The 12,374-nt window shown below is 39.9% G+C and overlaps 1 protein-coding gene across 6 annotated transcripts in view; it reads right to left on the bottom strand.

Moving 5' to 3' along the window:
* usp28 (ubiquitin specific peptidase 28) overlaps positions 1–12,374 on the bottom strand; it is a 33,000-nt gene that overhangs the window by 3,077 nt on the left and 17,549 nt on the right. For 4 of the 6 annotated variants that reach the window (XM_071506162.1, XM_071506163.1, XM_071506159.1 and 1 more), the window contains 19 exons: positions 11,471–11,557; positions 11,111–11,248; positions 9,893–9,963; positions 9,709–9,785; positions 9,475–9,623; positions 9,230–9,357; positions 8,965–9,060; positions 8,698–8,877; positions 7,948–8,147; positions 7,231–7,301; positions 6,748–6,976; positions 5,923–6,258; positions 5,112–5,245; positions 3,897–4,172; positions 3,227–3,322; positions 2,350–2,528; positions 1,801–1,879; positions 707–786; positions 182–305 (listed from right to left, as the gene is read on the bottom strand). In XM_071506162.1, coding sequence (XP_071362263.1) covers positions 182–305; positions 707–786; positions 1,801–1,879; positions 2,350–2,528; positions 3,227–3,322; positions 3,897–4,172; positions 5,112–5,245; positions 5,923–6,258; positions 6,748–6,976; positions 7,231–7,301; positions 7,948–8,147; positions 8,698–8,877; positions 8,965–9,060; positions 9,230–9,357; positions 9,475–9,623; positions 9,709–9,785; positions 9,893–9,963; positions 11,111–11,248; positions 11,471–11,557 — 2,730 coding nt within the window. The remainder of the gene's footprint in view (positions 1–181; positions 306–706; positions 787–1,800; positions 1,880–2,349; positions 2,529–3,226; positions 3,323–3,896; positions 4,173–5,111; positions 5,246–5,922; positions 6,259–6,747; positions 6,977–7,230; positions 7,302–7,947; positions 8,148–8,697; positions 8,878–8,964; positions 9,061–9,229; positions 9,358–9,474; positions 9,624–9,708; positions 9,786–9,892; positions 9,964–11,110; positions 11,249–11,470; positions 11,558–12,374) is intronic. The other 2 variants (XM_071506160.1, XM_071506161.1) reach the window with 1 other exon arrangement.

Raw genomic sequence — 12,374 nt, 5'->3', positions numbered from 1 at the left:
CCTAGCGCAGGCCAAATCTATTTGTATACAGGAAATATCAAAACACAAGAATAGACTGTGAACTGAAAGTTAATTTCCATTTGTAACATTTTTAAATTACTTTTTTTGTTATTCTAACCATTATGCAAGAGGAATGAGCTTAGTGTTCTTTATCAGTGAGTGCAAGGGCTTCTTTACTTACAGTGAGGCATTTCCTCCTGTAAACTGCAATAAGAGACTTGTCCACGCCATGTTTCTCTCCATTCCTCAGCAGAGTGGCGTTGGTCTCGTATGCATGAGCCAGGTAGTTCAGAGCCTCCCGCATCCTGCAGCGAACACACAAGGCATCAGTCAAGAAATACTTACCTTTTAATATGTTAACCAATCTAAAAGGGATTTTATTCCCAGGAATTCCCAGGTTAAACCACATTCAGTCAGCATGGTACTCACACATCATTAAAAATATATGTAAATATGAGGCTCCAAATCTTTTTCTGTCCAAGGTATAGTGTAAGAATAGTATTATTTATATTAAGTTTTGAGAAGCTAACTTTTACACGATTGTGTCCTTGTCCCTGTATTGTATATACTGAATGAAACTTCAGTGGCAATGTTTTAGACAAATCTGTGGTGTATGAGATATTTGGTGCGGCACATGGATGAGCACAAAGAAGCAGAACTGACACATCTTGATCATGTGGTGCAGTGGTGAGTATTTGACACCTACTTCCCATGTTGGTAGTGCTCCAGCCCAGTCAGCAGGTAGACAAACACCGTCCTGAACATCCTGTAGTCATCATGCCACTGCTGCGAGAGCACACAGAACAAACAACAATTACTGTATTTGTGCTGTTTTTTTATTGCCTGATCACACTGTTGAGAAATGGCTTCTATTTTTGTTTCTGCCCCTTGACAGTAACTGAATACAATCTTTCATTTATTCATTTTATAATAGAGAACAGGCCCATTTCCTCCATTTTTCTTTTTTGGCAAACAGACAGACATTTCTTTTCATAGAATAAGGCTTGCTATATTCTATATTATATATATATATATATATATATATATATATATATAAACAAGAATCTGGGGACAAGTTTATACTATATTCTTCTAATAACAAACTGTTTAAAACTCCAGCTGTAGTGTCGCCATTACTTCAACTGTCTTGTCATGCTGAAGTATAAGTACATAGTTCCCATTCCAATGTGACCAAATGTCATTGGGTTTACACGTTCCCTGTGGGAATTCCAACCATGCAGACCCAAATGCACTTAGATTAGTGCCTCTTTCATGAAGTAGAGACAACCATATAACAATGTAGTTTTATTACCACACAGTGCTTCGCCATCAAGCTGTGTTGTTATATTTTCAATAAATTTAACAATACTTTTATTTGGAATTTTGGCCAGAATGAGGAAACATTTCATGTTGTAACTGGGTCAAAGATCAGCTTCTCACACAGTTACAAATGTTTCCACTGATGCCCTCCATTGGAAAAAAAAAACCTTTGTCCCATTAGGTTTGTTTTTTCAGTAAACTACTCAGCAGATAACTGTCCTTATTTGTTTCTGGTGTGTATCTCTGGTGTTTGAGCTCAATTCCATACAAGATAATGGATCAGACATAATCTTTTAACATATGCTTTCCAGAAAATTACATTAATTTCTGTATCTACATAGTGATGATTGTAATTATTGCAAAGTTGGGACACATTAACCTCAAAAACATGAAGAATGTGTTCTTGAAAATAAGTCAACTGTCCATCAAGGACAAAGTGGGGGCATTTAGGACTTGATTCTTTAAGGCCGCAGACAGTACCATGTATTCATCCATGTCCATGTCTTCTGGTTTGATGAGGCGCAGCTTGGCTCGGGCTTCCCTCATGATACTGATGGCCCTGCATGAACATAAAGGACATATGAAGAGATGCTTAAAAATACAACCGGTTTTATACAGAACAGCTGCACCACACGCTCTCCGGTCTGGACACTAGATGGTGCAACATGCTTGCTCTATGTGCAACTGTGTTTCTGCTTCTGGTGCTGCTATGAGTAAAGCTGTCTTTCCATCCATGTTTTACTTTAGTTACTCACATACTTATGCCCGTGTAAACACTGTAAATAAACAACCCACAGAGAGAAATCTCTTGAGCATGACAAATCATTTTATCTCATCTCCTAATACTTTTAGTCTCACAACTTGTTTTAATATATGTCAAACAACTGAGGTTTCTCCTTAATCTTAAGGTTTGTGCTCCTTTTTCTTTTATAGTGTTAATTTCAGATTTTGACGATTTATTATCAGTTTTTTCTTTTTTATAATATAAATTTACAAATTTATGAGACTCATTTGTTTATCTGTGTGTACCTCTCATCGAAGCTCAGGTTCCGGTCGGTAAACTGCTCCAGCAGTGTCCTCTCAATAACGCGCTTGGGGGCCTTGTTCTTGAAGAAGTAGACCAGAGCGTGCTGCAGACGAGCATCCTCCTGGGGTGTAGCCTCCTCCTGGGAGAGCTCAAACAAGCGGGAATACTCCTCATGGAAGGCCTGGCGGAACCATGAGGAATTTCAATGTTTCAATGTCCCAAAATGCTCACAGTTAGCAAACATGCGGATACATTTCATTTGATTCAACCTCACAGTGACCAATAGACCAGAATGACTAGAGCGTAACAGTCAAATACACATACACAACAGATAAATTACCCCATTTGGTTTCAAGTATCAGTACAAGCATCTCCTCATGTGAAAAGAGCAAATTGATTTTTTAACTTAGACACTGGTAGACAAATGTGTGTCTGAGTACTTTTTGTGTTGTCATTAAAATGTGGGGATTATTCAGTTTAATGAGTCAAGAGACGAGGTTAAAACTCCTGATATTGAATTTGACCTTCTTATATACTGTGGTCTAAAGATTCGTGTATTTATAATTTATAGAAAGAAATCTTTGAGAGACTACTGATCCTCTAATTATTAAAAATGCCAATTGTTAACACAATGAATGTTATATATTTTGTTGCTGATGATATTGCAACAAAGCCTGCAGTTGAAAATGAATGAGAAATGCACTCAGGGTTTAAACTGTGGCCAATAGGTCTCTTAAAATACCTTAATGTTTTTGTGTTTATGGGTCGAAGTGTCACTCCAAAGACACCTGAATTCAAAGCAATGACTTTAATCATGCAGTCACTTTGTGAAATACAGTGTTAATGTGAACTGTCCTCAGTATCCCTAAAAGACCCTACCTTGATGAGGCCAGCCTCAGGACCTTCCTTGTCAAAAGTCTGTCGGGCCTTGGCTATGGCTAAAATGACGCCCTGCATAGCTGGAGTCAGCATCATCTGGGAAATGACACAGCAGTGAGGAAGAGAAACTAGAGTGACTACAACAACAACTGGCAATGATCTTAAACACAATAAGTAAAGAAAAAAAGCATATTGTGTTATTATGGCCGAGTCATAGCTTGATGAGCACAAGGGAACCAAGTAACAAGAATCTGAGTGATATACTGAATACTTACCCAAATCAAAGTCAAACTATTTGAGAATTAAAACGCTAATGGTGTCTGTGTGAAGACCCTGAATGGCTGCACCACATCTCTGTGTTCTGACATGCTGCAAATTTATTATTTAGCAAAACTGCAAAGGTCAAATGTGTCCTGAAAGCAGAGAATGAGAAGCAGGAAGAACAAAAACACCCTCTTGCAGGCTTGTTTCAGTGGTAAAGCTGGATATCAAATTTATGTTGAACTGTTCATCACACAGCTGGTGTCATAAACTTAACGTCAGCCAGTACTAAGAAGTTTCCATAAATTCTCTTAGTTCAGTTTAGGGGCAGCTAACTTTAACAAAGGTTTGCAAGTGCAGCTGTGAAGTATTGTTACTGATTTTAAATTCAATTATGAAATGTACTTACCTCCTCATTGTATCCATCAGCATCAGCCCGCACCATGATCCTGCCCACATTGGGGATCTCCACTTCTGAGACCTCGTTCTCAGTCTGTCGCTGGCGAGCCGGGACATCCTGCTGCTGCTCCTCAACTTCCTGCTCTGCTTCATGTTCAGGAGCTTCTCTGGAAGCTTCTGGCTCACCTTCAGCTTCAGAGCTGACGCCTGCCGCCTCTGTGCCATCCTTGTCCACATGGAGGTCAGATGGCGCCTGGTCACTTAGCTCTGCTTCAGGGCCAGGAGTCTGACAGAGAAAGATTTAAGAGTAAACATTACTACGCCTTCAACCCATCCATTATCTGTATCACCTCATCCAGTTCAGTGTTCAGAAGGTGTTGTCCCTATCCTAGCACACTGTGGAGGTTTATTACAGGACATGCATAGTGTATCTCCATCTAATATTGTGTGTACCCTGATCTACACAACTGAATGCATTGTGAAACCCGTGGAGTGATTACTAATACATATGAAACCAGGTCAGCTTACATACACTATACAGCAAGTCTTTCTATTTTAACCCTCTTTCTCACTGGCTACTTGTATGCAGTGAAATACTGGTCTTCTTATATGAAGTCAGGTGGGTGATCAGACAGACTGTAGCTCTATACAGTTGGAAAAACACTTAGGGAGGAATAATCACCTACATGTGACAAATGTGTCAGTAGAGCTCCCAATGTGTCAGCAGGACATATGTGCAGTGGTTTGCAGTTATTACCTTCACCAAGTTACCAGTTTATTTAATACCATCTAAGGGAACAGCCTTAAACTAATCTTGCATTTATGAAGCTTATAATTAGTTTTGTTGACATTGTGCCGGAGGTGCTGATTCAACTCCATGGTCATTTTTCAGGCTGCAGTTTGTAGTGCACTGGAGTTTCTAATATTTTTACAACAACAAAAACCGAAAATTATACAGTAAAAAATTGTTTGATATGTCTCTGAACAAGCTACTGACTATCAAACAAATCAGTCGATGCCAGTAATTACTCCTGACCTTTCCTATATCTGTACATTGTTCTGCATTCGGTCTGACATGAAGCCCAGATTTCCATCACCATGCTAAGTGATGAAATGAGATCCTTGACCCAGATGTACACACTTTATTTCTGTGGCCTGGAATTTCTGACCCATATCTCACAGAGGAGGGGGCGGCGGATGGGTGGGGTGTCACTGATTTACCCACCTGACTCCGCAGCTCCTTCTCAGCTGAGGTGGAGCTCTGACTTGGCCCCAGGGTGTCGGTGACGGCTGCACTGTTGCTGTCATCTGGCTGGCAGCCAGGGCTCTGTGGTGGTGGTGGCGGCGTCAGTTCTGCTTCTTCCAAGGTCACAAAAAAAGATAAGAGAGGCTTTGAACGAACATGCATGTTATTTTTACTTGCAGGTTATAGTGTATAATGGCCACCTTGTCCTGTACCAGGGGACCTTAATACAATTTTTAACATTGCCATCTTATGTGAAAGACTGTAAAACTTCTCATTCCAGTCTTATGCAGCCAGACCTCTGTCTTATCAAGTTAATAGAGCTCCAAGGAAATTCTAGTCACGAGTGTTGGCTACACATAGACGGAGACAGGGTGTCGATAGGTTGTCGACAGGTTGTTGTTATGCTTCAAACCAACAAATATGGACAGCAGGACTGCAAAATCCATCTATTCTACATTTGTGATTATATTTTCTCCTCATCTCTTGGTTATGGTCACTTGATAAAGATAAAACATAAATATTGCCTGGTTAAATTTTGGGGCCCTGCAGCCTTTGAATATAAGCCTTTCCTTTACTGTGTATTTAGACTGTACATTTTGTGTTCTTCAAAAAGGTCAAAGTTTTGGTTTGAGGCTATTGGCTTTACATGTCTGTTTACATTGGCAGTGGGTTTTTACATTCATCACCATATGTTTTTATGCCATTACAAATTATTTGGAATGATGATGCATTGTCTGAAAATAACACAAAAAACCTCGTCATTCCCTGTCCTCTAGTCACCACTACAGACCTTCAGGCTTCTCCCTGGGATCGGGCTCTGGATCCTTATCCCCTTCTGGGTCTGGTTGTGGCTCTGAAGCAGCTGCTTGGTCCAGCTCCTCAGTGGACGGTCCAGATTGTGGTGCTGGTTCAACAGGTGTTTGCTCTACATTGTCTGGACCAGGATTTGGGGGCTCTGCAGACACTGTAGACTCTCCCTGTGGAGCTGCCGTCTGGCAGAACTGCTCCTCCCATTCACTGAGCTCCTGCTGGAACCAGCGGTTGTCTTCATGGACGTAGCGCCTGAGGATGGGTGGCAGGGAGTCCATGCCATGCAGCACCTGGCCCGTCTCATCATCTGTGTCTTCTGGGTAAGTTTGAGGTAGTGTAAGTTAATAAATTTACACAAAGAAACACTTAATAATCTCATGTGTACATATTGGCAGTGTTTTAGAAATGACAGCAGAATTAATTAACTTTAATTTACATTTATACCTTTTTATACATTTACATAATATTTACTTCACATTCAACACTTTACTGTTTTTGCTTTTCTAATACAGATCAGCCTCCTCACTTGAGAATTTCTTTAACTTATAACCACTGTGTTATATCTGCTTTCACTGAATTAGTCTGAAAACAAATGAAAACATGTAGATATGAATGCAAAAGAATATATGTGTGTTTGAGCAATAGAAATTATTTATATATAGTATATACTTTATACTAAATGTAGATTGTCTACATATGAAAACACTTTCTTTATTCTGAAGTGCCAAGCTGTGGTGTGAATGCTAACCCTCCATTACTATGGTTCCCCTTTTCATTTCTGCCCTTAAGAGGAGTCTGTGTGTACCTGTGATAAGGTGGGGTAGCCTGTCATCAATGTACATCAGGCAGTAAGCACTGGCGTTGGTCATCCCTCCAAAAGAGTCTCTCTCCAGTTCCTCCCATGATGATTCAGTGATACTGATATCATTGTACTTCATCCAGCGCTGGTTGGCGTGGTCGTAGATGTAGGCCCAGTAATGACCCGCTGATGCCTGACCTTCATGGACGAGCACTGCATGGAGTCTGTAGGGTACCTGAGTAATAGCAGAGCACACACTGTATAAAATACTGAAACCTACAATACTGTAATCCAGTATCCAAATATCACTGCACTGTAACATTGATCTTATATGCATTTTATTGTCCTGTTTACAGCACATTATTTTCTTTTTCTCCATGCAGTTCAATAAAGTTTCATCTAAACTCAACTAATGCATTTTCTACAGCATCAAAAGTCTGTGACTAAATTGCTGTTTGTCAGAGTGAATAGTGTCAGTGTAAGTCTTACCTGGCAGAGACTGTTGTCTGAGTACATGCCCTCCAGCTTTTGAGAAAGCCTGTCAATGTTGGCCTTTAGCTCTGACACACACATATAAAACAAAAACCGGAAAAAAAGCAAAGGAATTAATATACACCTACAGAAATGAATTTCTTTTGCAATTTTTTTATTCTTTTACCTATTATTTGTTTTATTATGGGAAAGTCTGAGAGAAAGTTTCTCCAACTGGTCAGGGCAGTATGATTCAACATAACAATTCACATTTTTGCTGTCTGTTGTCTGGGATGGGCATGAGTCACAGTCTGCTGAGAGACATGGAGACAATGAGCTCTATTCTAGTGCAGGTGCGTAGAAGAGCACCAGCAAAGTGGCATTTTCCTAAGGCGCACCAGAGGATCTTTCCTGCACCAGGTATTTATATTTATGTAACAGGTATTTTTATACCAGCTACTTTGACTGAACAAAGTGGGAGAAGAAGGGAACTAAAGGATGTGCCTTTGGCAAAGCTTGGGATGAACCACATTCTGCACCATCTGCTGTTTGCAATTTGTCAATAGTTTTGCATGTAAACACAAATGTTTCAGTCAGTGAAAAACCTCTGATAAAGTCACTGTAGAATTCCTGTTCAGGATCATAAAATAGATGCACAAAGTTAACAACGATCTAGTAATAATTGTGTTAAAAGCAATATTAGTGTGTATATTATGAGTATTTCCATTAGCATACCATTTATATCATTCTCTACTTCAGTCCTCCAGCGCTGTAGGCAGGTCTTGACAAAGTGAAGCTCTTCTTCAGTGATGGTGTGTGGGGCTGGGTGTGGTGGACAGTCGATCGGGTGTCTGCACTGGGTGAAGGGCTTGTATATGGGGGTCCGCTGGCAACTTGAAGCACTGGAAACCACGCCCTCAGATGAATCTGTGTCACTGACGGTGGCAAGAAAAGCATCAGACAGGTTGAAAGTCTGTCCATTATGTTTAGTCCAGCAAGAAGGTTATGACTCTAACTGTAAAACTTTATGTAGAAGCAACCAACCTCTTAAAATGAGAAAGTATTTCTTCCATTAAAGGACAATTTTGGTCTTGAGATGGCAACAACTACTTGGTGAATACACTGCTGCTATTACTAATAGGAAAGGCCAAAATTCTAAGACCTACATTATGAAAAATAAGATTGAAGCTGTAAAGAAAAAGCATAACTATTGATCACAAAGATCAAAATTGTGCATATCAGTGGACAAGCTGCTGATTTTTAATTAATGAGAGCTGGAAAATATATAGGATTTTGGATGTGGGATTTAATGTCAGAGATTTTAATGTGGAGCTGATTATCATCTGCCTAGCAACAGAAAGGGACATTATGTTTATATATAACATGGCATATACACTGCTGCTGACTATTTGTGCTGTGCTACTAAAAGTCTGTGGACAACATATTATTCTGTTTTTGTCTTTGATCTGTATCTGTATTCCTCACCTGTTGTCTTTGGAGATGGGCTCACTCAGGGGGTGGCTCGCAGGAGTCGGTGAAGATGCAGCTAGTCTCAGGTCCTCAGCTGGCGAAACACTTGTGGGCTTGGTGGTAGCGAACTCCAACACAAACTGCAGCATGTCTGCCAGAGGATACTTGGTAGGTCCTGAGCCATAGTTTTTGTAGCTGTGAACAGAGACATGAGACGATTAGTCCAAGATTTTGTTTCCATGAGGTTTTAAAGTCAGATCTCAGCTTTAACAGGTAACCTACCACTCAAATTTCTGTTGGAGAACTGCAAGTTGCTCCTTGAATTTTTTCACTTCTCCTCTCCTCTCATTGGTCTGCTCTATGTTTTTATGGAGATATCTGTCAAAAAAAAAAGAAGTTTGTAAAGTTAATCCTGGTGAAAGTTGGTGCAGACTGTGTCCTTTAAAATTACCCCGTTGTCTACTGTCTGAGTTTTTTTTACTGTGTTGGAACAGGTGAAACTGAATGAACTTAGACTCTGTGATTTTGTAAATTGTAAAAAGCTCACCTGTCCATATAAATGATTTGTGGAAACTCCAGTTTCTTGTGTATCTTCTCAGGACGACCGAGCTGGGTGTTGAATTCAAATCTAGACAGTTCAAATGTCAAAACCGGTGGTAACTTTTTGAACCATCTCTGCAACCAAGAGGAAAATGCAAACTATCTTAGCCCAGCCTCAAAATGCAGAAACACTGGATGAAAACACAACGTAGATAGAAAATCTACAGTTAGTCAGTTGATAAATCTGTTCACCTCGCGACCAGGTGTAACACTGTGTTCTGAATGTAGTGATTCAATCTCCTTCTCCACCATGGCACCTTCAAGGCATTCATCCAGGTTGTTGAAGCCGTTGACTTGAAGCGGGTACTGGCCGAACTGCTCGGTGTTACATAACGTCTTACCTGAGCAAAAACACATAAATGTGACTGAGTGACAAATGAGAAGAGAATTCACATTGATTATTGATTTCCATTACAAAAACCATACCTTCATGTCTTCTTTCTGTCACAAAAGTACCATAGAAAAGCTGGACCATTGGGTTTTTTTGTTTGTCTTCTGCGTTACTAAAAGTAAAATGTGATGTTATGTTAATGTAATTTAGCAAACAGTGATCCAATGAAGAAGAATAGTCATTAGCCATATATATGGATGACATCAACAATTAACTTACTTTCCAGTGGCAGCCAGCTGAAATGCATCCTCTAGCCAGTCAAGAAGTTTGTGGGAAAACTCACTGACATCCTGAAATGAAGAACAAAACATAAGAAAAAAGTTTGTTCTTTCTCTCTTCTTCTTTCTCTTCTCTGTAATGGACATCTATAGAACCAATGAAAGGCAGTCTAACAGTTACGGGGAACAATTTTATGTGGTGTATCAACAAATGTGCTCTACAGTTTGTGTTGGTTCTGGGTCAGTTAACTGGTCAAAGTTAAGATAAGCATGAAAGCTGTAGTAGTGAAGGAATCAATACAGTCACATGAAGGACCTCACAGGAATACCAAGAAAAATACTGGATGTAAAAGCAATGCTTTCAGCCTCCTCTCATGGTCTTCCTCAGTGGATGGAGTTTGCACAGTTGTCAGGGAAGTTGCACAAGTTTATGACCACTTGTTATCACATGACCACTGTTTCATTCTCAGGACATGTGACAACAAGTGAGCTGTCTCCATTTGCTGAGAAAGACTGACAACAGCTTCAAAGCTTTTGCAAAAGTGAAGGCAAACGCACACTACACATTGCACACCAAAGTAGTGGACATTCAGGAAAGGCAGTTAAAAAAAGTACATAAATAAATAAAATCTTTTTTTTTTTTAGAAAGCACCATTAGCGAGATGTCAGGAAATGAGAGAGGGAGAGAAATGCAACAAAGGTCCCCATACGGGAAATTTGAAGTTTGTGGTCAGTGTCTTAAATTCTAAACCACAGCTGTCGTAGCTCAAGAAAGGGAGTTAAGACACTATTTATTCTACCAAAACACAAATAAAAGCCTCAACGCTTTATTAGAAAATAAGTGAAAGAAGGAAAAAATTGAGGATGGGAAAGAAAGCACAAAAGAGAGAGAGTGGGAACCATCAAAGCAAAACTAAACAGAAACTGCAATGTCTATTTTCATTGTGGTTAATTATTAGATTAAAAAACTCTAAACAACACCCAAGTTCATGTTCACCAGAGTGCTGGTGATAACAAGGAGCTGTCAGATGTGCAGCCTGGATGGTGCCTCTGAGCAAGTGAGCAGTTCCTGGAGTTAAGATGTTTTGGTAAAAGACAAAAGCCATGTGCGTGTGTGTCTGTGTGTGTGTCTGTGTCTGTGTGTGTGTGTGTGTGTGTGTGTGTGTGTGTGTGTGTGTGTGTGTGTGTGTGTCTGTGTGTGTGTGTGTGTGTGTTGTACCTGTTGGGCCTCGTTGGTCCTGAAGGCATCTCGCAGTAACTCCACTGCAGCAGAAGGATCTACAAACCTGCGAGTGGAGCCCATCATGAGGGCAAACAGACAGCGCAGCTCCTGCATGAAAGCTATGTTCCTCTTGTCCTGTTAACACAGACTCAGAGTCACACTTCACCCCCTCTGCACCATCACATAGTGGCTCCACAGTTTGTGTGTAATCAGCGAAGTTCACATCTCTCATTTATGTGTATGAATTAGACATTTTAAGAAAAAGCAATGGTCTTTCTGCTGGAAATGGAAACGACAGAGCATCCCACTGTAGTTTGAAGAAATCCCTGCACGTGCTGGTAACAGCAGTTTACTCACTGAATGGCTCTTACACTTCTCCAGTATTCGCTCAGACAGATGGTAGTTGAGAACCAGCCTCCTGAACACGGGCAAGTGGAACAGTGACTGCAACAACACAACACAACACAGAGCATTAATCCGATCTCCAAGTCAAGGTCAGATGTTGGGAAATAAACTAGTGGCAGATCATTCTTATGGTGGCCATGCACCGTAGTGGTGGACTAACTTGGAAACATCATTGTATCATTTGATTGAGTGTGGGGCACTTGTTAATCTTGTAAATGTCAAAAGCTATGATGCTTTTAGTGAGCACCTCTTCAGCTTAAAATGGTTCAGAAATGGATTTTACTATTATCTTAGCCTGACTCAGGCCACACAATGAAGAGCGTTGCTATTTCACACGTCAAAGTTCAATCAGATGGAAAATCTACACAAAGTGAAAACGGTGGGACCACTTCATGATCAGAAGTGAATATGTCTCAGCCCTTTTTTTAAGTAGAAATTGCACCTTTAAATCTAATATTTCATTAACAAGAAATGACATTAATATTAATACAAAAATTGGTTGTAAAAATCAGAAGAGTTGGAGGATTTTTCCAATAGTTTCAACAAGACCTCGGGTTTATAAGAGCAGATATTTATTGCATATAGACAAAAAGCAGCTTTAGACCCTTTAGCATTGACTTCACCACTCTCGCCTCTTCACTCTCTGGAGATAACACAGGAAATAATTGTGTCTTAGGAATTTTTGCAATAATTCCTGAATTTCAAGCTTGGAATTCAGACATTTTCAAGGACAACAGTTTTCCTTGTTTTTGTTTTTAATGTTAAATTAAATATTTTCTTTTTAGTTTACACATAATAGCCAAGCACAAATATGATGCCACTTTGGTAATAATGCATTTAGTTTATTGTGAGAAAC

The sequence above is a fragment of the Trachinotus anak genome, unplaced genomic scaffold, assembly GCF_046630095.1.
Source record: "Trachinotus anak isolate AG129_WGS33_773 ecotype Australia unplaced genomic scaffold, CSIRO_AGI_Tana_v1 ptg000020l, whole genome shotgun sequence".
NCBI classification, from domain to species: Eukaryota; Metazoa; Chordata; class Actinopteri; order Carangiformes; family Carangidae; genus Trachinotus; species Trachinotus anak.
This window is presented reverse-complemented; position numbering and strand designations above follow the sequence as displayed.